Source organism: Raphanus sativus, chromosome 3 (genome assembly GCF_000801105.2).
Source record: "Raphanus sativus cultivar WK10039 chromosome 3, ASM80110v3, whole genome shotgun sequence".
NCBI lineage: Eukaryota > Viridiplantae > Streptophyta > Magnoliopsida > Brassicales > Brassicaceae > Raphanus > Raphanus sativus.
The window spans coordinates 4,386,982-4,409,830 of NC_079513.1; the positions used below are offsets into that span (position 1 = coordinate 4,386,982).

At 32.8% G+C, this 22,849-nt stretch overlaps 7 protein-coding genes across 7 annotated transcripts; 6 read left to right on the top strand and 1 right to left on the bottom strand.

The window, feature by feature from the left end:
- The first annotated feature begins 388 nt into the window (after nt 1-388).
- LOC130509896 (uncharacterized) lies at nt 389-1,783 on the top strand. Its single transcript, XM_057006204.1, has 5 exons — nt 389-546; nt 612-1,210; nt 1,254-1,258; nt 1,343-1,478; nt 1,533-1,783. The coding sequence occupies exons 1-5, from the start codon at nt 389-391 to the stop codon at nt 1,781-1,783; spliced, it is 1,149 nt and encodes a 382-aa protein (XP_056862184.1).
- A 4-nt stretch (nt 1,784-1,787) lies between these two features.
- Nucleotides 1,788-3,502, top strand: LOC130509897 (uncharacterized). The gene is made up of 5 exons (XM_057006205.1): nt 1,788-1,904; nt 1,962-2,030; nt 2,227-2,655; nt 2,734-2,992; nt 3,063-3,502. Exons 1-5 carry the CDS (start codon nt 1,788-1,790, stop codon nt 3,500-3,502), a joined length of 1,314 nt encoding a protein of 437 aa, XP_056862185.1.
- A 753-nt stretch (nt 3,503-4,255) lies between these two features.
- Nucleotides 4,256-4,771, top strand: LOC130509898 (uncharacterized protein At1g43920, Chloroplastic-like). Its single transcript, XM_057006206.1, has 2 exons — nt 4,256-4,417; nt 4,487-4,771. The coding sequence occupies exons 1-2, from the start codon at nt 4,256-4,258 to the stop codon at nt 4,769-4,771; spliced, it is 447 nt and encodes a 148-aa protein (XP_056862186.1).
- Nucleotides 4,772-4,979: 208 nt separating this feature from the next.
- On the bottom strand, nt 4,980-7,364 carry LOC130509899 (uncharacterized). Its single transcript, XM_057006207.1, has 2 exons — nt 5,387-7,364; nt 4,980-5,284 (listed from the first exon to the last, which is right to left on the bottom strand). Exons 1-2 carry the CDS (start codon nt 7,362-7,364, stop codon nt 4,980-4,982), a joined length of 2,283 nt encoding a protein of 760 aa, XP_056862187.1.
- A 2,778-nt stretch (nt 7,365-10,142) lies between these two features.
- Nucleotides 10,143-14,333, top strand: LOC108835380 (uncharacterized). The gene is made up of 3 exons (XM_057005624.1): nt 10,143-10,546; nt 11,161-11,165; nt 14,068-14,333. The coding sequence occupies exons 1-3, from the start codon at nt 10,188-10,190 to the stop codon at nt 14,331-14,333; spliced, it is 630 nt and encodes a 209-aa protein (XP_056861604.1). The 5' UTR covers nt 10,143-10,187.
- A 3,350-nt stretch (nt 14,334-17,683) lies between these two features.
- LOC108839255 (uncharacterized) lies at nt 17,684-18,076 on the top strand. The gene has a single exon (XM_057006208.1). The coding sequence runs from the start codon at nt 17,714-17,716 to the stop codon at nt 18,074-18,076; it is 363 nt and encodes a 120-aa protein (XP_056862188.1). The 5' UTR covers nt 17,684-17,713.
- Nucleotides 18,077-21,445: 3,369 nt separating this feature from the next.
- Nucleotides 21,446-21,841, top strand: LOC130509900 (uncharacterized). Its single transcript, XM_057006209.1, has one exon. It carries the CDS (start codon nt 21,479-21,481, stop codon nt 21,839-21,841), a length of 363 nt encoding a protein of 120 aa, XP_056862189.1. The 5' UTR covers nt 21,446-21,478.
- The last annotated feature ends 1,008 nt before the right edge of the window (nt 21,842-22,849 follow it).

The following is a 22,849-nucleotide window of genomic DNA, read 5'->3' on the forward strand; positions in this document are numbered from 1 at the left end:
ATCTAGTAATAAACTTCAAAACTTCAAAACTTGTAATTGTTTCTTGTCCGATTTCTTATATCTCAATCGTAGCTTTGTTGTCTTTGAATGAACTTTGTTTCTCGGGGTAGTTAATTATCTAGTACACCACTTGACATCTTCTACTTGTTAACTTTGATTGAACTTTGTTCCTCGGGTTTGTTCCTTGGGTTTGTTATTCATTTCACATCCTCTAGTTGTTGTTGTCCGATTTTTTGAGATATTGCTCTACTTGTTGTTGTCCGATTTTTGAGAAATTTTTTTGAGATATTGTTCTACTTGTTTGTTCCTCGGTTTGTTCTTCACTTGACATCTCGGGATGTTGATAATTTTTACATGATGAACTAACAATTTTTCATGCTTTGTAGATATGTCTGAGGAGCTACCAAAGAGGATTTTTAATGAGGGCGACGAGCCCCAAGTGACTCAGATCAATAACAACTGCAGGATCGACTACATTATCAAGAAGTTCGAGAAGTGGATGCCAAAGGAGTTTGCTGATGTGAAGAAAGATCCGGTTTCTCTCAGGTTTTCAAGCTTCATGAGAATGGTCTTGGCTACTCCGCGAGAGTGATACACAGCATCTTGTGCAGGGAGCTTCTGACTTACATGATGCACGAGCTGTGGTTTGTTTTCGCTCGAAGGCCACATCGATTTTCACTCCAAGAGTTCCACGCAGTGACCGGGTTTGAGTGCAGGACTAGTCTTTCACTTAAGATTGACTTAGAAGACTATGCATATGACGGTGGTTTCTGGAGCAAGGTCTTGAAGAGGAAAGATGAATCCATTACACTCTTCAACCTGTGGAATAAGGACAAGGCAGCTGTGATGAAGTGGAAGAATGCAGATCGCATTAGACTGATCTACTTGGCCATCATTCTCTGTGTGGTTTTGGCGAGAGATGAGAAGGCCAATATCCCCCTCAAATACATCACACTGGTCATGGATCTGGAGAAGTTTCGGAAAGTATCCTTGGGAGTTGCGGCTTACGACCTTCTCTGCAGTTCGATAGCCAAAAACCGTCACAAACTGAAGGAGAAGACAACAAGTTATGTGTTAGATGGATTCTCATACGCCTTGCAGATTTGGGCTATGGAAGCTGTACCAAAGATTGGGAAGCTTTGTGGAAAGAAACTGGACAAAAGCTTTGCTAATGGTCCTAGATGCATCAACTGGAGGGGGAGCTGCAAAGGTTTCATATGATGAGATCAATAGGCTGGAGCAAATCTTTACAGCAGAGGTAATTTTCTGTATTTAAAATGACTCTTCCATGCGGCTTGAAATGAGTTTTTAGGATCTGACTTTCATAACTTTTCTTGTGTAGGATGTCAGCTATCCATACATCTCATGGGCAGGGAATATGGTTGTAATCCGAAGTCAGGAATTTAGCAGAGATGATGATGTCGAGGATGACAGGGTCAATGTTGTGATGGAGTTGATACGGGCTAAGCATGACTTCAGTGAGCATATTTGGGAATTTGAAAACTGAGGTTTCTTAGATCTTAATGATGAAGCACCAGCGAATGTTGAAGCAGCTGAGAGTGAGGAAGAGTTCGAGACTCCACAAGGATCAAATAACGTAAGCTCTACATCAAGAAGGGGTAAGAAGAGGGTCCCTGATCGTGGTATGGAAAAAAGGAAGCATAAGGTTCTCTCTAGTGCACCAAAGCAAGCGCCTTTTAACGAAGACATGAAGGCTTTCGTGACACAGTTGTTTGAAGAAAATGGAAAAGAGGCTACAGAAACAGATGTCCGAGACATTTGAGCAAATGAAGTCGGGCCTCATTGCTTCCCGAAAAGAAGCAAGCGTTGAAGTTGAGCATGGAGGGCCTTCACCGTCCAAGGCAACAACGAGCCAACCACCGTTGAGGAGGTCCACACGAGGGGTAAAGAAACTCTAATCTTCGCCAATCTCTGCAATGTTTTTTTCTCTTGTTTATTAGATGGTTTCGGTGTCTGTTTGTGTTATTGTCTTATATGATATCGGCCTGGATTTTGTTGTGTTTTATAAGGTCTCGGTTTGGATGTGTGCTTGATGTGTAAGTATCTTGTTTGAATTTTATGTAATGGTTGTGAACTTGTACTAAGATATTTATGTAATGTTTTATTAATGTGATGGATATGTGGTGTTATTATTGTGTTGTTATGTAATGGTCGTGAACTTGTACTAAGATATTTATGTAAGTGTCTTGCCATTGTGTCTTACAGGAAGCAGTCGCGAGTCCAGTTAAATTCAGTCAAGATGATGATATCTTTCGAGGGATAGGTACTCAAGGCGTTGAAAATCTTTCTCAGGCTTCGCATGTGCCCGAAGTTGATCCATCTCAGACAGATAAGGAAGAAGATTGGTGGACTCCAATGACTACATCACGAGGTTCACGAGCTAAAGACAAGACACCACCTCCGTCACAGTGGAAGAAATGGTCTAAAGGAAATGGCAAAGGACCTCAGCTTAGTGATACACCATTGCCACAAGATGATTCTCCTGAGTCGCAACTGTATTATTTCTCTGAAGAATCATGGGACAGATTCACGCAATGGTCTATGAATCCCATACCTTTGCAAATTGGTCCTACAATCTTCAATTCGACTGTAGCTACAAGGATAGTATGTGCTGGAAAATGGCTTGGGAACGACGTAATGATTTCTTTCTTTTGCTAATTTGATGGATATATCTTCCTTGGTGCTGAGTTTATGGTAATTTTCAATGTTCAGGAAATGGATGCTTATATGTTTATATGGCGAGTTAACACATCTTTGGGACGTTGGGGCCCAACCCGTGTTGCTTTCATGTCCGCTATTTTCAGCCTCCAACTCAACGCCGCATACAATGTGTTCCACCCTGACAAGAAATCTTACCAATTGCCTGAGTTTCTTCTTAGTTACGGGAGAGGAGAACTTCCATCTCATGGGCGGACTGATCTAGTTTGGGGCGTTGATATTGATCGTCTATACTTTCCGTTGTTTGTGAACGGTAATCAATTTTGTCCTCTACACTTCGATGTTCTCTTTTCTGATCTTAAATTTACTTATGTCCATTGCAGGTAATCACTGGATTGCTGTCACCGTAAACATCATTGAAAGAAAAGTGGAAGCTTTTGATTGCGGTGGGAGAAGGAATAAGAATAGGCAATCCCTTGAGAAGTTTGCTCACATGATTCCTAGGATAGTGAAGGCCGTTGCACCACCTGATAGACAGAAGAAGCTACTCCTGTCACCATATACTATTGTGGAAGTCCCTATGAAGAAGAGATTGAACAAGTCATGTTGTGATTGCGGTGTATACGCACTCAAACACTTGGAGTGCCTACTGCTTGGTGTCGACATCAGCTTAGTGGATGACGAAATCATCCAGGGTTGCAGACAAAAGATTGGTGTGGAATTATGGGAGGCTACCCAAGATCCCATTTTCGCTGATGCTATGACTCGATATGTACCTTCACCATGGGAGAGGTCTGAGGTCTTTGACCTTGAAGAAGACTGATTTTTTTTTCTATTTAGTGGTGTAGGCTATAATTATGTGGTAAAACTCTGTGTGGTAAAACTTTGTGTGGTAAAACTCTAGCTATTTTATTTTTATGTTTTTAGGAACATGTGCGAAAATTCTATTTTGGCGGATTTATCTGACTATAATAACAGGGGTTATGGTTATGAATTTTTATGGAACATTTTTCTTGTTCTTTGTTTTTTCCTAAATAAACCCTAAACCCTAAATAAACCCTAAACCCTAAATATACCCTAAACCCTAAATAAACCGTAAACTCTAAATATACCCTAAACCATAAACCCTTAACCTTAGTAAATCATAAGATGATAACCTAAATATATTCTAAATCATAAGATGATAACCTAAATAAACCCTTAACCCTAAATAAACCCTTAACCTTAGTAAAGAAAACTAAACTCCAAACATGAGGTAAATATACATAGGACTCTAATCGAAAGACACTCCAAACCTCAAACATAACCAACATATACATTGGTCACTAAATCATGGCCACCTCAAACATAACCAACATATACATTGGTCACTAATTCATGTACACTGATCTACATTGCCGATGATGATTTTGTGGTTTTTTTCTTATTTTTTACTGATCTGCCTTAGATATAATACATGTTATAGGAGTATCAAACGGCGTCGTTTTGCCTAATTTTTTGACCTACTCTATTTTCTTCCTCATTCTTCATCGACAGAGAAAAATACAGAGGGGAAAAATTGGAGATCGAGTGAATAATGTCTTCGGTCAATTCTTCATCATATTCAACAGATCGAATCGACAGACAACGTGGAATTCCCACAAGATGCAAGTGCGGTGATAAAGTGGCTCGTTTCACTTCAAAAACAGTGACAAATCCGGGAAGATTATTCCATCGTTGTCCGATGGGATCTGAGATGGTAAGTCGTGTAGTTATAGATATGTGTCCTTGTTTTAATCTTACTAACTGTTGGATGTTTTTGATGAAGGACAAAACCCATCTGTTCAAGTGGACTGATGAGTCAGTTGTTGAGGAGGTTGAAGATTTCCAGGAACTGTTTGACGTGCTGCTCGTCGACACTTCCGAGATTCAGAGATCAATGCAAGCTTGTGAGACGAGGCTGAAATGCCATGAGAGTAGAATTATTGAGATGGAAGATGCTGTTTCACGTTGCCAAGAGAAGACTATCAAATGCATTAGCGAGTTAAGGATCCTAAAAGCTTTGTTTCTGTGTTGTTTGGTGATGATCTTCATCTACTTTAACTATGCATGATGGTCATGTGCGACCTCAATTTGTTCTGTTTTATTTTGTGAAATAAGTTCTCTACTATGTTGCTTCTTCTTTGTTGGTGATAAACATATAATAGAACCAATATTGGGCGAAATACGAGATTGTCATAAACAAATTGTCAACTTTTTTCTAAATCAAAGATCCATCTGTCTCAAGGGAAATAAGAAAAAAAACAGAACACATATAAAAGCTAAATGGGTAAATCGCAAGTTCCCCTCTTGTGTCCTTCGTTACCACAACGGCTGCACTTGTGCTTTTTATTCTTGCTTGATCCTTGAGAAGCTCTAATCTTGTCTTCTACTGTTTCATACCTTCTCTTCACGGGTCGACCAGCACTCTTTCTTGAATCTGGTGGCAACACCTTTGTACTTTTAACCTTTGCTGGGACATTCCAGTCAGACTCTGGGACTGCTATTGGATTAATGGACTCCTCATAGGCTTTTCTCCACGTTGCAGTGGTGTATACATCATCAGTAAAACTGTGTACTTCTCTTCCTGCGAAAAAAATAGTGTAAATAAATAAGGTAAATAAATAGGTCCCAAGCTGCCAAAAAAACATTAAATTGGTCCCAAGTTCATGTGTTTATACTTCTATACCTCGTGAATAAATTGCAGGAATGGCGTGTCTGCAAGGTATTTTTCCTATATCGTACTTCCCACATGTGCATGTTCTTCTTCCCAAATCAACATGACAATCATACTTGTCTCCTTTCACAAGCGATCTGAAGTTGTCAATCTTGTAAACCTGAAATCCTTTTGCCTTCACAATTCTCCTATCAATCTTTTTCTCCACCTTAACGGTTAAAGGATCAAGATGTTTAGAGCTTAACAGACGACGCTCGTAGAACCATCGAGTCATGAATTCTCTTATACTATCCAGTAAAGGAATAACCGGATATTCTCTAGGTATTTTCAGAAGTGAATTTATGGATTCTGCGGGGTTTGTGGTCCTAATGTCATACCTGGAACCAGGGAAGACAGAACGAGCCCATTTTCTCACATCAGCCTCCCGTAGATATCTTCCGAGCTCAGGATTCATATCAAAAATTTCGGTGATACGTTCCTGAAATTCAGTGTACCTATATGCCTTTGAAGCTTGTTCGACCAAGGCAGTCAACCCCTTCTCCTTAAAATGTTTAACCACATTGGTCAGCAAGTGGTGAATGCAAATTCCATGTGTTGATCGAGGGTAGACAGTGGCAATAGCTTTAGCGATTGATGAATTTCTATCCGAAACAAAAGCTAAGTCGTTGGAGTCAGCAACAACCTCTTTCAATTGTCTGAAGAACCAGCCCCATGAATCATCATTCTCTGAATCAACAACTCCAAATGCTAACGGATACAGATTAGAGTTACCATCAACAGCAGTAGCAACAAGTAGAACTCCTTTGTATTTATTTTTCAGAAACGTTCCATCTACAACGATCACCCTACGCATTGTATTGTAGAATCCTCTAACTGATTGCCCAAACGACATAAATAGATACAAGAATCTCCCATCGTCAGCAGTTTCATAGTGAGTATGCGTACCAGGATTAGCTTCTTTGATCATATGCAAATATTTAGGTATTTTAGCATAACTTTCATCTGGTATACCTCTAACAGCTGCTATTGCAAACTCACGAGCTTCCCAAGCGTGCGAATAAGTGATCTCAACACTGTGCTCCATTCTCATAAATTGAATGATCTCGTTTGATTTTGGGCCTTCATTTGAATCATCAAATCGATGTTGTATCAGACTCCCAATTGTTCTTGCCGATGCTGTTTTCCCAAACTTGCTTCTCCTCGAAGGAGCACATGTATGTCTTCCCTCGCACTTGTTGATCATGAAGTATGTAGACCCATCCAGACATCCCGCACGCACAGCCCAGTTGCACAATCTATCCTTACATCGAATGTACCACCACTTTCTAGTAGATTTGTTAACAGTGTAATCAAAATGATGCTTCATCGCCCAAATCTCCATTGTTGCTTTAAGAACCATTTTACTTCTGAAAATTTGATCCTTCTTCACAAAATCTGGGCGCAAAGATTTACCATCCTTTTCAGTAAGGATTTGAAAACTTTTGTTTTCACTGTCTCCGTTTTCGTCACCACAACCATCCCCAGCGACTTGCTCCTTCCTTGTATCACAAGGCTCCTTTGACGCTTTGACAAAATCTGCTGGATTTATTTCAGGAACTTCCTCATCCTCAATATTACTTGAATCACACGGCTCCTTATTCAAATCGATGTTGACTCGTTCCTTTTGATTCACACCACTACTAGAGAACGTGACACACAAGGTAGGACCTAAACCCTTCTTCGCATAGCCCATAAAGTTAGCTACTTGTCGATCATTGCTGATGATAATGGGAGGATTCCCTCTCTGATTCACCATCTCATAACTCAACTCAACATTAACAGAATTAGGTTCCACGCCATAATCCTCACACACCATGATCTTGAGCCGCTCCAACGCAGTTGTAGCATCTAATGTCACCATTCGACCACGCCTGTCTTTGTCTACCACGAAACTCCACTCCTCGCTGGAACTAGACATCCATTCACCAGATTTGACATATATTAGAACCATGTTGATAGAGAGAAGAGGGAAGAGAGAAAGAGAGAAGAGAGAAGAGAGAAGAGAAGAGAAGGCCGCGATAAACACAAAAAACAAAGAGAAGGGGATCGTGGGAGGAGGAGGAAAACGTGGGATATCAAGAAAATATTCTCCAAGATTTTTAGGTTAGATTTAGGAAACTTCTAAAACAGAAAATGGAAGTTTCCATTTTTTCGGATTTGCCTAGAATACGTAATATACACAATCCAGAATATAGTACAACACGTGCAACACCTATTCTTCCTTAGGCGTCACATAAGGTAAAATGCATAAGAGCCTATGACACAATTTCTAAGTTAGGTACATCATAGAGTTCAAGATATATATCGTTGTATATCTGCTGGTACACTGAAGACATACTGCTATATGTTGACGTAACCAAATCTAGCTAAGATATAGGGATGAAGAAACATTAGTTTACGTTATATAACTGAGATATATCTATGTATTATACTTAGTTTCGGTTTTCTGTACTAAGCAGAGTAACGGAATGTGTATTCTATTTTGGCTAGAAAAGAAAATAAAATATGATTCCCTATTTTTTAAAAAATAAATTTAAACATATAAATTATCATACATATGTTTCCAATACTTTTCATATTTTTTTACATTTTTAAAGTTATGTTAACTATTTTTCTCATCAACCAAGGGCAAAACAAGTCAAAAAATGACCAAAGTATGAAAAGTCCTAAATTGACAATAGAAAATTCAAAGTGTCTCTTTTTGCCAATTCTCCCTTTTCTTTTTGATTTAGAGGAACTGGTTTTAGTTTGTCGTGAAAAAGAAGGAAAAGAGATGATTAAAAAAATAGAAAAGATGTAAAACTACGTAGTTTCATTAATTTTGTAATAATTTTTAAAACAATGTCGTTTAGCTAATTAACGGAGGTTTATAAGTTTTAACGTTTGACTATTTGGATTTCTAATTTGGCCCAGTCAACAAAATATGAGATTTTAAATGACCACTATTTAAAAATTGAGGTATTTTTTGGCTCAATCAAGAATTTGAGATTTTTTTGGCTTTAATTTGAAAGTTTGAGTTTTTTTTGGCAGTTTTCTCATTAGGGTATTCAGCAAACATCTTCTATTATAAATACCCCTTCTATCAACGAAGAAAAATACGAGCGATTTCACCCTCTGATATTTTCTCTAAAACTCTCAAAGCATTCAGATTTCAAGTTCAATTTTTTTTTTAAAAATCTACTTTTGTAATCTTTTATCACCCTTTAAATTTTAACCCAAAATCAATAAAGTAAATTTTAGTCATTTACTGTTTACAATTTCATTTTAGTTTTCAAGTTTAAAATTACCAAAATTACAATCATGTAAATAACAAATATAAAAAATAAATACTTGAGATTAACAAATTAAATGGTATAAGAGCCAAAAAGGATTATTCAAGTTATAAAAGACTTTTATAAATGGTTTCCAAAATCGATGCAATTGTTGGTGGTGGTTGAAAGTTGTGAAGAATTATTGCCGACAAATTATTTAGGGGCTTAAAATTCCTTGTATCAGTTTTGGAGATCGATCCCTCTGAGTCTTCTGATTAGTTATAATTTACTGATTGGGAACCCAAATTTAGAAATTTTGATTACGATGAAAAAAATGTAAACTTAAAAAAACTGAAAAATAATTAAATGTGTCTCAAAATACAATATATTTTTCATTTTTAAACTTGAATGGATATTTTCAAATTAATATGATACGTTGTTGTTGTTTAGTGTGTGTAATAATTATTAAAATTATTCATTAATTTTATTTATAGAAATTAATAACTAACTATTTACATAAAATATTAAAGTTATCTATATTATCAAAAGTAAATTATTTTACATTAATGTTTAAATGCTAAAAATTTATGGGTATTTTATCTTTATAAATATATTATTTATTCAATTATTAATTAAGTAAATATATTGATTTACCAAAAATAAAACAAAATTCGTTTTTTATTCAAAACCCATAAAAATTGTTTTTTTTTTGGCTTTTTCACAAATTGGTTGAAATTTTGAAAAATTAGTTTTCCTAAATTTTAAGGAATCTAATTGTTAAAAAACTTGATTGGAAAAAATGGTTTTTAGAAAAACAAAAACTACAAACAGTCATGCTCTCAATTCAATTCGACAAATGTCTTGAATTGGCATTTAGGATTTAGGGTTTTTATTGAGTTTTAATCCACTGGTTTGTATTTATTGTAACTTCAACATATATATTACCATTATTTGTTGCATAATCCCAAATTATAAAATTGCTCCGTAATGGCTTATACAAAGGGGCTGGCACACCAAAAATATTGTCAGGGTTTATTGGTGGTGGTTGAAATTAAAGTTGTGAAGAATTATTGCCGACAAATCATTAGGGCTTGAAATTCCTTGTTTCAATTTTGGAGATTGATCTAAATCGTCTGAATAGTTTTAATTCACTGATTGGAAACCTTAATTCAGAAATTTCGATTATGATGAAAAAATGTAAACACAAAAATAAACTGAAAATAATTAAATGGGTCTCAAAATACAATACCAACTTTCATATAATTATATCTCCGTAAGGATAACGCCCTTGCATTAGTCATTTATTTCAGCCTAACTTAAGAAACAATGTTTTGTAAACCTACATGGAGTTACATTTTGATGATATATTAATACCCCCATCAATAACACTTTGACATATTTAATAATATCTTCCTTTCTAATCCTATAAATATTAAGCTTCTTTCAACATCTAATACCATCCTCCAATCATCTAAAAGTGTAACCAAATAAACACAAAGAAAAGTGGAAAAAGATTGATAAAAATGGAAAGCAAAGTGCTTTTCTCAATGATCTTAGTTGCATCATCTCTTTGGGCTGCAACTTTTGTCACTCAAGGAGTTGCTCAAGTGCAAATGTCAGCAACAATTCCTGGCATTTTTCCTGGTTTACCTATTGATTTCGTAAAATGTTGGTCGTCTCTTTTTAACGTTGAAGGATGTGTGCTCCAAATCTCCAATTCGATTCTTTCTGGCAAGTTTGAAAATCTCAAAGCAGCGTGTTGCAAGGCGTTCTCATCCCTAGATGCAAATTGTTGGCCTCAAATGTTTCCACTGAACCCATTCTTCCCACCTTTCCTCAAGGAAAATTGTGCTCACATCGTTCCCAACCCACCTACAGACAAGTGAAAAACTACACTTTTAGATCAGCCATTTATCATTTTACAAGTATTTTATGTTATTGTCCATTTCTTAGATAGAACAATATAATGAAATTTCTCAGTCGCTTAATTTAACAAATCCTTTGGAGCTCTCTACCACAAAGATCCAAATTTTAATAAAATATGGTAATGCCTATGTTTTTCAACCCTCTTTTTTTCATTTTTAACGGGTTGTTTATTTGAAAAGATTTTTTTTTCAAGAAAATTCAGTTTAACTAAGTGTTTCACCTAATATCAAATTGTTTCATACAAATCATCCATGTATTCAACGGTATCCCTGCATACATCATTTGCATCTAACTGTAGTACGGAGGAAAACTGAAAAGTATAGCCAGCTAAGACAACACGTTATTAGGATTGTAATATTGTTCAATGTACATGACCAAAACCTTTATTAAAACTTCTTTCACATTTCTCACCATTTCTAATATGAGAATAAATAAATTTTAGGGAACATAGAAAAATCACAATAGCTATATACCTTTCTGATCACAGCACAACCATCTGGCTAGTTAAAAGCGATAAAAGGAACAAAAAAAAACAATTAGTATATAGGAAAAAATTGGATTTATTTCCAGGACCGGTCCAACCGACTTAAGTAAACTATATAAATGTAAGACTTAAGAAATATACATGGTTAAAAGCACATATGTAAATCCTAATAATCATTTGACCTCTTTATAAAAGATGGTTTTTTCATTATATTTTCTTTGATATTCTGTTTTGTATAATTGTGTTTGTTTTTAGGCTGCTGTTGATTTATTTTTAAAACAAATAGAAATTTTTTCTCCGTTCTTAATATATTCAGCTTTACAATAGAAAGGTTTACAAAATACCTCAACAGCAACAAAATCATAGGAAACAATATAAAAGTTACACTATATTTGCATGTTGCACAAGGAGCAATGGCTGAAATGACCCTTGAAATGAAAATGCGTTATGAAAATGCATCTTGGAACTTATCTCATGACTATCGGTGTTCAATGTCTCGTTCTTTAACCACTAAACCGGACAGATTCATCCGATTGAAAAAGTGGACTTTGGAAGCAAAACGCGACCCGGATCCGCAAGTTATAGCATCCAAATATGTGGACTCTTACTGTCGGTTATGACTTTTTTCCCCGACACTGGGATGTAGAATCTCTACCACATACAATCTTCAGATAAACTCCTCCGGTTAGTTGTAAACTTCGGTATGTGTTGTCGCCGAGAACCGGGAAACAAACCGCTTTGTGCTTGTCGTTGTTTCTCTCCTCTGTTTATTCCACCGCCATGTGAAGAGATAGATCAATGGTGGAGGAGTAGCCTTGCCTAGAGGTGTCAATTCGATCTGGCCAGGCCTGGCCCGGTCTTGTCCAAAAATATTTTAGGGCCTAGAATTCAAAGCACGGTCCGGCTCTTATAGGGCTATAGTGCTTTTTGGGGTTTCGAAAAATAATTTGTCATGTCACTTTTATCGTTTAAACACATGTGAATTTTTAGGGTCAGTCAGGTTCAGACTGTGGGTTTCAATCCTAATTGACATGTCTAGTTGTATAACCTAAAAGTTAATGATATAATATAGCCCAACAAATAATTATCTTCCAATTTTAAAACCACCCATGAAAATAATGATTCTGTTTTTAACCAATCAATTGGATTAAAACGTAAATTCGAATTGGATGGCATACGAATAAACATAAACATGTCAGATTCAGACTTCCTAATAGGCTTTCTAAATTTGCGGATTCGAATTTATACTTTTTCACATTGAGAGATAATACAAAAAAAAAACAAAAAGAACTTATGATTTAAGATTAGAGGAAATCGGCAAGAGCTTCAGGTGATGATTGTTTCCATTAATTTTTAGTTTTTGGTTTTTATATTTTTATATTTTAGTTTTTGGTTTTTAACGTTTAGGTTTTTGGTTTTGTTTTTAGTTTTTACATTTTGGTTTTGATGTATTCTTAGTTCTTTTAAAAAAAATCAATACATTGTTTTGAATAATAAAATAAATAGAAATATATTATTTAAAAATTACCATTAAAATTTATGAAAATATAATGTTATTATTAAAAAAACATTACCATGTTTTTAAATTATTTTATTATTAAGTATTAAAAATATAAATTATAAAATTTCTATAAATAATAGAAAATTAATATTTTAAAATTTTAAAACTATTTATAAATTTTATTACAGAAAATATTTTTCATTTTTTAAGCTTGAGTGGCTATTTTCAAATTAATATGATATGTTGTTGTTGTTTAGTGTGTCTAATAATTATTAAAATTATTCATTAATTTTATTTATAGAAATTAATAACTAAATATTTACATTTAACACTAAAGTTATCTACATTTATTTACATATGATTCAAAACTAAATTATTTTACATTAATTTGTAAATGCTAAAAATTTATGGGTATTTTATCTTTATAAAAATATTATTTATTCAATTATTAATTAATTAAAATATAGCACATTAACAAAATAAAACAACATTCCTTTTTGTATTCAAAACCCATAAAAATTGTTTTTTTGGATTTTCTTCACAAATTGGTTGAAATTTTGAAAAAACTAGTTTTCCTAAATTTTAAGGAATCTATTTGTTAAAAAACTTGATTGAAAAATCAAATGGTTTTTACAAACATAAAAACTAAAAGCTAAAAATTAATTGGAAAAAATGGTTTTTAGAAAAACAAAAACTACAAACAGTCATGCTCTCAATTCAATTCAGCAAATGTCTTGAATTGGAATTTAGGATTTAGGGTTTTTATTGAGTTTTGATCCACTGGTTTGTATTTATTGTAACTTCAACATATATATTACCAATATTTGTTGGATAATCCCAAATTATAAAATTGCTCCGTAATGGCTTATACAAAGGGGATGACATACCAAAAATATTGTCAGGGTTTATTGGTGGTGGTTGAAGTTAAAGTTGTGAAGAATTATTGCCGACAAATCATTAGGGCTTGAAATTCCTTGTTTCAATTTTGGAGATTGATCTAAATCGTCTGAATAGTTTTAATTCACTGATCGGGAACCTTAATTCAGAAATTTCGATTATGATGAAAAAATGTAAACACAAAAATAAACTGAAAAATAATTAAATGGGTCTCAAAATACAATACCAACTTTCATATAATTATATCTCCGTAAGGATAACGCCCTTGCATTAGTCATTTATTTCAGCCTAATTTAAGAAAAAATGTTTTGTAAACCTACATGGAGTTACATTTTGATGATATATTAATACCCCCATCTACACTTTGACATATTTAATAATATCTTCCTTTCTAATCCTATAAATATTAAGCTTCTTTCAACATCGAAGATCATCCTCCAATCATCTAAAAGTGTAACCAAATAAACACAAAGAAAAGTGGAAAAAGATTGATAAAAAATGGAAAGCAAAGTGTTTTTCTCAATGATCTTAGTTGCATCATCTCTTTGGGCTGCAACTTTTGTCACTCAAGGATTCGCTCAAGTGCAAACGCCAGCAACAATTCCTGGCATTTTTCCTGGTTTACCTATTGATTTGGTAAAATGTTGGTCATCTCTTTTTAACGTTGAAGGATGTGTGCTCCAAATCTCCAATTCGATTCTTTCTGGCAAGTTTGAAAATCTCGAAGCAGAATGTTGCAAGGCGTTCTCATCCCTAGATGCAAATTGTTGGCCTCAAATGTTTCCACTGAACCCATTCTTCCCACCTTTCCTCAAGGAAAATTGTGCTCGCATCGTTCCCAACCCACCTACACACAAGTGAAAAACTACACTTTTAGATCAGCCATTTATCATTTTACAAGTATTTTGTGTTATTGTCCCGTACTTAGATAGAACAATATAATGAAATTTCTCAGTCGCTTAATTTAACAAATACTTTGGAGTTCTCTACCACAAAGATCCAAATTTTAATAAAATATGGTAACGCCTATGTTTTCCATCCCTCTTTGTTTCATTTTTAACGGGTTGTTTATTTGAAAAGTTTTTTTTTCAAGAAAATTCAGTTTAACTAAGTGTTTCACATAATATCAAATTGTTTCATACAAATCATCCATGTATTCAACGGTATCCCCGCATACATCATTTGCATCAAAGTGTAGTACGGAGGAAAACTGAAAAGTATAGCCAGCTAAGACAACACATAATTAAGATTGTAATATTGTTCAATGTAGATGACCAAAACCTTTATCAAAACTTCTTTCACATTTTCTCACCAGTTCTAATATGAGAATAAATAAATTTTAGGGAACATAGACAAATCACAATAGCTATATACCTTTCTGATCACAACACAACCATCTGGCTAGTTAAAAGCGATAAAAGGAACAAAAAAACAATTAACATATAGAAAAATTTTGAATTTATTTCCAGGACCGGTCCAACCGACTTAAGTAAACTATATAAATGTAAGCCTTAAGAAATATACTTGGTTAAAAGCACATATGTAAATCCTAATAATCATTTGACCTCTTTATAAAAGATGGTTTTTTCATTATATTTTCTTTTGATATTCTATTTTGTATAATTGTGTTTGTTTTTAGGCTGCTGTTGATTTATTTTTAAAACCAATAGAAAATTTTTCTCCGTTCTTCATATATTCACCTTTACAATAGAAAGGTTTACCAAATACCTCAACAGCAACAAAATCATAGGAAACAATATAAGAGTTACACAAGGAGCAATGGCTGAAATGACCCTTGAAATGAAAATGCATCTTCGAACTTATCTCATGACCATCGGTGTTCAATGTCTCGTTCTTTAACCACTAAACCGGACATATTCATCCGATTGAAAAAGTGGACTTTGGAAGCATAACGCGACCCGGATCCGCAAGTTATAGCATCCAAAGATGTGGACTCTTACTGTCGGTTATGACTTTTTCCCCCGACACTGGGATGTAGAAGCTCTACCACATACAATCTTCAGATAAACTCCTCCGGTTAGTTGTAAACTTCGGTATGTGTTGTCGCCGAGAACCGGGAAACAAACCGCTTTGTGCTTGTCGTTTTTTCTCTACTCTGTTTATTCCACCGCCTTGTGAAGAGATAGATCAATGGTGGAGGAGTAGCCTTGCCTAGAGGTGTCAATTCGATCTGGCCAGGCCTGGCCCAGTCTTGTCCGAAAATATTTTAGGGCCTAGAATTCAAAGCCCGGTCCGGTTCTTATAGGGCTATAGTGTTTTTTGGGGTTTCGAAAAATAATTTGTCATGTCACTTTTATCGTTTAAACACATGTGATTTTTTAGGGCCAGTCAGGTTCTGACTGCGGGTTTCAATCCTAATTGTCATGTCTAGTTGTATAACCTAAAAGTTAATGATATAATATAGCCCAACAAATAATTATCTGCCAATTTTAAAACCACCCATGAAAATAATAATTCTGTTTTTAACCAATCAATTGGATTAAAAAGTAAATTCGAATTGAATGGCATACGAATAAACATAAATATTTCAGATTCAGACTTCCTAATAGGCTTTCTAAATCTGCAGATTCGAATTTATAGTTTTTTTCACATCGAGAGATAATACAAAACAAAAACAAAAAAACTTATCATTAAAGATTGGAGGAAATCGGCAAGAGCTTCAGGTGATGATTGTTTCCATTAATTTTTAGTTTTTGGTTTTTATATTTTTGGTTTTAGATTTTAGTTTTTGTTTTTAACCTTTAGGTTTTTGGTTTTGGTTTTTAGTTTTTACATTTTGGTTTTGATGTATTCTTAGTTATTTTAAAAAAAAATCAATACATTGTTTTGAATAATAAAATAAATAGCAATAAATTATTTAGAAAATTACCATTAAAATTTATGAAAATATAATGTTCTTATTTAAAAAACATTACCATGTTTTTAAATTATTTTATTATTAAGTGTTAAAAAATATAAATTATAAAATATTTATAAATAATAGAAAATAATCAATACATTGTTTTGAATAATAAAATAAATAGCAATAAATTACTTTAAAATTACCATTAAAATTTATGAAAATATAATGTTGTTATTTAAAAATTACCATGTTTTTAAATTATTTTATTATTAAGTATTAAAAAAATATAAAATATTAAATATTTATAAAAAAATAAGTTATCTACATTTATTTACATATGAATCAAAAGTAAATTATTTTACATTAATTTTTAAATGCTAAAAATGTATGGGTATTTTATCTTTATAAAAATATTATTTATTCAATTATTAATTAATTAAAATATAGTACTTTAACTAAAATAAAACAAAATTCGTTTTTGTATTCAAAACCCATAAAAATTGTTTTTTTTTGGCTTTTCTTCACAAATTGGTTGAAATTTTGAAAAACTAGTTTTCCTAAATTTTAAGGAATTTATTTGTTAAAAACCTTGATTGGCAAATCAAATGGTTTTACAAACATAAAAACTAAAAGCTAAAAATTAATTGGAAAAATGGTTTTTAGAAAAACAAAAACTACAAACAGTCATGCTCTCAATTCAATTCGGCAAATGTCTTGAATTGGAATTTAGGATTTAGGGGTTTTATTGACTTTTGATCCACTGGTTTGTATTTATTGTAACTTCAACATATATAATACCAATATTTGTTGGATAATCCCAAATTATAAAATTTCTCCGTAATGGCTTATACAAAGGGGCTGGCACACCAAAAATATTGTCAGGGTTTATTGGTGGTAGTTGAAATTAAAGTTGTGAAGAATTATTGCCGACAAATCATTAGGGCTTGAAATTCCTTGTTTCAATTTTGGAGATTGATCTAAATCGTCTGAATAGTTTTAATTCACTGATTGGGAACCTTAATTCAGAAATTTTGATTATGATGAAAAAATGTAAACACAAAAATAAACTGAAAAATAATTAAATGGGTCTCAAAATACAATACCAACTTTCATATAATTATATCTCCGTAAGGATAACGCCCTTGCATTAGTCATTTATTTCAGCCTAATTTAAGAAAAAATGTTTTGTAAACCTACATGGAGTTACATTTTGATGATATATTAATACCCCCATCAATAACACTTTGACATATTGAATAATATCTTCCTTTCAAATCCTATAAATATTAAGCTTCTTTCAACATCTAAGATCATCCTCCAATCATCTAAAAGTGTAACCAAATAAACACAAAGAAAAGTGGAAAAAGATTGATAAAAAATGGAAAGCAAAGTGTTTTTCTCAATGATCTTAGTTGCATCATCTCTTTGGGCTGCAACTTTTGTCACTCAAGGAGTCGCTCAAGTGCAAACACCAGCAACAATTCCTGGCATTTTTCCTGGTTTACCTATTGATTTGGTAAAATGTTGGTCGTCTCTTTTTAACGTTGAAGGATGTGTGCTCCAAATCTCCAATTCGATTCTTTCTGGCAAGTTTGAAAATCTCGAAGCAGCGTGTTGCAAGGCGTTCTCATCCCTAGATGCAAATTGTTGGCCTCAAATGTTTCCACTGAACCCATTCTTCCCACCTTTCCTCAAGGAAAATTGTGCTCGCATCGTTCCCAACCCACCTACACACAAGTGAAAAACTACACTTTTAGATCAGCCATTTATCATTTTACAAGTATTTTATGTTATTGTCCCGTACTTAGATAGAACAATATAATGAAATTTCTCAGTCGCTTAGTTTAACAAATACTTTGGAGCTCTCTACCACAAAGATCCAAATTTTAATAAAATATGGTAACACCTATGTTTTCATCCCTCTTTGTATCATTTTTAACGGGTTGTTTATTTGAAAAGATTTTTTTCAAGAAAATTCAGTTTAACCAAGTGTTTCACATAATATTAAATTGTTTCATACAAATCATCCATGTATTCAAATTCAACGGTATCCCCGCATACATCATTTGCATCAAAGTGTAGTACAGAGGAAAACTGAAAAGTATAGCCAGCTAAGACAACACATAATTAAGATTGTAATATTATTCAATGTACATGACCAAAACCTTTATCAAAACTTCTTTCACATTTTCTCACTAGTTCTAATATGAGAATAAATAAATTTTAGGGAACATAGACAAATCACAATAGCTATATACCTTTCTGATCACAACACAACCATCTGGCTAGTTAAAAGCGATAAAAGGAACAAAAAAAACAATTAACATATAGAAAAAATTGAATTTATTTCCAGGACCGGTCCAACCGACTTAAGTAAACTATATAAATGTAAGCCTTAAGAAATATACTTGGTTAAAAGCACATATGTAAATCCTAATAATCATTTGACCTCTTTATAAAAGATGGTTTTTTCATTATATTTTCTTTTGATATTCTGTTTTGTATAATTGTGTTTGTTTTTAGGCTGCTGTTGATTTATTTTTAAAACCAATAGAAATTTTTTCTCCGTTCTTCATATATTCAACTTTACAATAGAAAGGTTTACCAAATACCTCAACAGCAACAAAATCATAGGAAACAATATAAGAGTTACACAAGGAGCAATGGCTGAAATGACCCTTGAAATGAAAATGCATCTTCGAACTTATCTCATGACCATCGGTGTTCAATGTCTCGTTCTTTAACCACTAAACCGGACATATTCATCCGATTGAAAAAGTGGACTTTGGAAGCATAACGCGACCCGGATCCGCAAGTTATAGCATCCAAAGATGTGGACTCTTACTGTCGGTTATGACTTTTTTCCCCGACACTGGGATGTAGAAGCTCTACCACATACAATCTTCAGATAAACTCCTCCGGTTAGTTGTAAACTTCGGTATATGTTGTCGCCGAGAACCGGGAAACAAACCGCTTTGTGCTTGTCGTTGTTTCTCTCCTCCGTTTATTCCACCGCCTTGTGAAGAGATAGATCAATGGTGGAGGAGTAGCCTTGCCTAGAGGTGTCAATTCGATCTGGCCAGGCCTGGCCCGGTCTTGTCCGAAAATATTTTAGGGCCTAGAATTCAAAGCCCGGTCCGGCTCTTATAGGGCTATAGTGCTTTTTTGGGGTTTCGAAAAATAATTTGTCATGTCACTTTTATCGTTTAAACACATGTGAATTTTTAGGGACAGTCAGGTTCAGACTGCGTGTTGCAATCCTAATTGACATGTCTAGTTGTATAACCTAAAAGTTAATGATATAATATAGCCCAACAAATAATTATCTGCCAATTTTAAAACCACCCATGAAAATAATAATTCTGTTTTTAACCATTCAATTGGATTAAAACGTAAACTCGAATTGGATGGCATACGAATCAACATAAATATTTCAGATTCTGACTTCCTAATAGGCTTTCTAAATCTGCAGATTGAATTTATAGTTTTTTCACATCGAGAAATAATACAAAAAAAAAACAAAAAAAAACTTATCATTAAAGATTGGAGGAAATCGGCAAGAGCTTCAGGTGATGATTGTTTCCATTAATTTTTAGTTTTTGGTTTTTAGATTTTTGGTTTTAGATTTTAGTTTTTGGTTTTTAACCTTTAGGTTTTTGGTTTTGGTTTTTAGTTTTTACATTTTGGTTTTGATGTATTCTTAGTTCTTTAAAAAAAAATCAATACATTGTTTTGAATAATAAAATAAATAGCAATAAATTATTTAAAAAATTACCATTAGAATTTATGAAAATATAATGTTCTTAATTAAAAAAAGTTACCATGTTTTTAAATTATTTTATTATTAAATATTAAAAAATATAAATTATAAAATATTTATAAATAATAGAAAATTAATATTTTAAAATTTTGAAACTATTTATAAATTTTATTACAGAATATATTTTTCATTTTTAAGCTTGAGTGGCTATTTTCAAATTAATATGATATGTTGTTGCTGTTTAGTGTGTCTAATAATTATTAAACTTATTCATTAATTTTATTTATAGAAATTAATAACTAACTATTTACATTTAACACTAAAGTTATCTACATTTATTTATATATGAATCAAAAGTAAATTATTTTACATTAATTTTTAAATGCTAAAAATGTATGGGTACTTTATCTTTATAAAAAACTTATTTATTCAATTATTAATTAATTAAAATATAGTACTTTAACTAAAATAAAATAAAATTCGTTTTTGTATTCAAAACCCATAAAATTTTGTTTTTTGGCTTTTCTTCACAAATTGGTTGAAATTTTGAAAAACTAGTTTTCCTAAATTTTAAGGAATCTATTTGTTAAAAAACTTGATTGGCAAATCAAATGGTTTTTACAAACATAAAAACTAAAAGCTAAAAATTAATTGGAAAAAATGGTTTTTAGAAAAACAAAAACTACAAACAGTCATGCTCTCAATTCAATTCGGCAAATGTCTTGAATTGGCATTTAGGATTTAGGGTTTTTATTGAGTTTTGATCCACTGGTTTGTATTTATTGTAACTTCAACATATATATTACCAATATTTGTTGGATAATCCCAAATTATAAAATTGCTCCGTAATGGCTTATACAAAGTGGCTGGCACACCAAAAATATTTTCAGGGTTTATTGGAGGTGGTTGAAATTAAAGTTGTGAAGAATTATTGCCGACAAATCATTAGGGCTTGAAATTCCTTGTTTCAATTTTGGAGATTGATCTAAATCGTCTGAATAGTTTTAATTCACTGATTGGAACCTTAATTCAGAAATTTCGATTATGATGAAAAATGTAAACACAAAAATAAACTGAAAAATAATTAAATGGGTCTCAAAATACAATACCAACTTTCATATAATTATATCTCCGTAAAGATAACGCCTTTGCATTAGTCATTTATTTCAGCCTAATTTAAGAAAAAATGTTTTGTAAACCTACATGGAGTTACATTTTGATGATATATTAATACCCCCATCAATAACACTTTGACATATTTAATAATATCTTCCTTTCTAATCCTATAAATATTAAGCTTCTTTCAACATCTAAGATCATCCTCCAATCATCTAAAAGTGTAACCAAATAAACACAAAGAACAGTGGAAAAGATTGATAAAAAATGGAAAGCAAAGTGTTTTTCTCAATGATCTTAGTTGCATCATCTCTTTGGGCTGCAACTTTTGTCACTCAAGGAGTCGCTCAAGTGCAAACACCAGCAACAATTCCTGGCATTTTTCCTGGTTTACCTATTGATTTGGTAAAATGTTGGTCGTCTCTTTTTAACGTTGAAGGATGTGTGCTCCAAATCTCCAATTCGATTCTTTCCGGCAAGTTTGAAAATCTCGAAGCAGCGTGTTGCAAGGCGTTCTCATCCCTAGATGCAAATTGTTGGCCTCAAATGTTTCCACTGAACCCATTCTTCCCACCTTTCCTCAAGGAAAATTGTGCTCGCATCGTTCCCAACCCACCTACACACAAGTGAAAAACTACACTTTTAGATCAGCCATTTATCATTTACAAGTCTTTTATGTTATTGTCCTGTACTTAGATAGAACAATATAATGAAATTTCTCAGTCGCTTAATTTAACAAATCCTTTGGAGCTCTCTACCACAAAGATCCAAATTTTAATAAAATATGGTAACGCCTATGTTTTTCATCCCTCTTTGTTTCATTTTTAACAGGTTTTTATTTGAAAAGAATTTTTTTCAAGAAATTCAGTTTAACTAAGTTTTCACATAATATCAAATTGTTTCATACAAATCATCCATGTATTCAACGGTATCCCCGCATACATCATTTGAATCAAAGTGTAGTACGGAGGAAAACTGAAAAGTATAGCCAGCTAAGACAACACGTAATTAAGATTGTAATATTGTTCAATGTACATGACCAATACCTTTATCAAAACTTCTTTCACATTTTCTCACCAGTTCTAATATGAGAATAAATAAATTTTAGGGAACATAGACAAATCACAATAGCTATATACCTTTCTAATCACAACTCAACCATCTGGCTAGTTAAAAGCGATAAAAGGAACAAAAAAAACAATTAACATATAGGAAAAATTTGGATTTAACTATATAAATGTAAGCCTTAAGAAACATACATTGTTAAAAGCACAAATGTAAATCCTAATAATCATTTGACCTCTTTATAAAAGATGGTTTTTTCATTATATTTTCTTTTGATATTCTGTTTTGTATAATTGTGTTTGTTTTTAGGCTGCTGTTGATTTATTTTTAAAACCAATAGAAATTCTTTCTCCGTTCTTAATATATTCAGCTTTACAAAAAAACGGTATGTTGACAAACACTTTTCAGAATTTTCTTTTCAAAATACACAAATACTTTTTGTTCACCCTAAATTAGCATATTTAATTTAGCAGACGAAATGAACAATGAAAATATAGTATAATGCATTAGTTATTTATTTCAGCCTTCATTGTTATTGCATCGACATTGACACATTGTTAGTGTTTTCTGGTG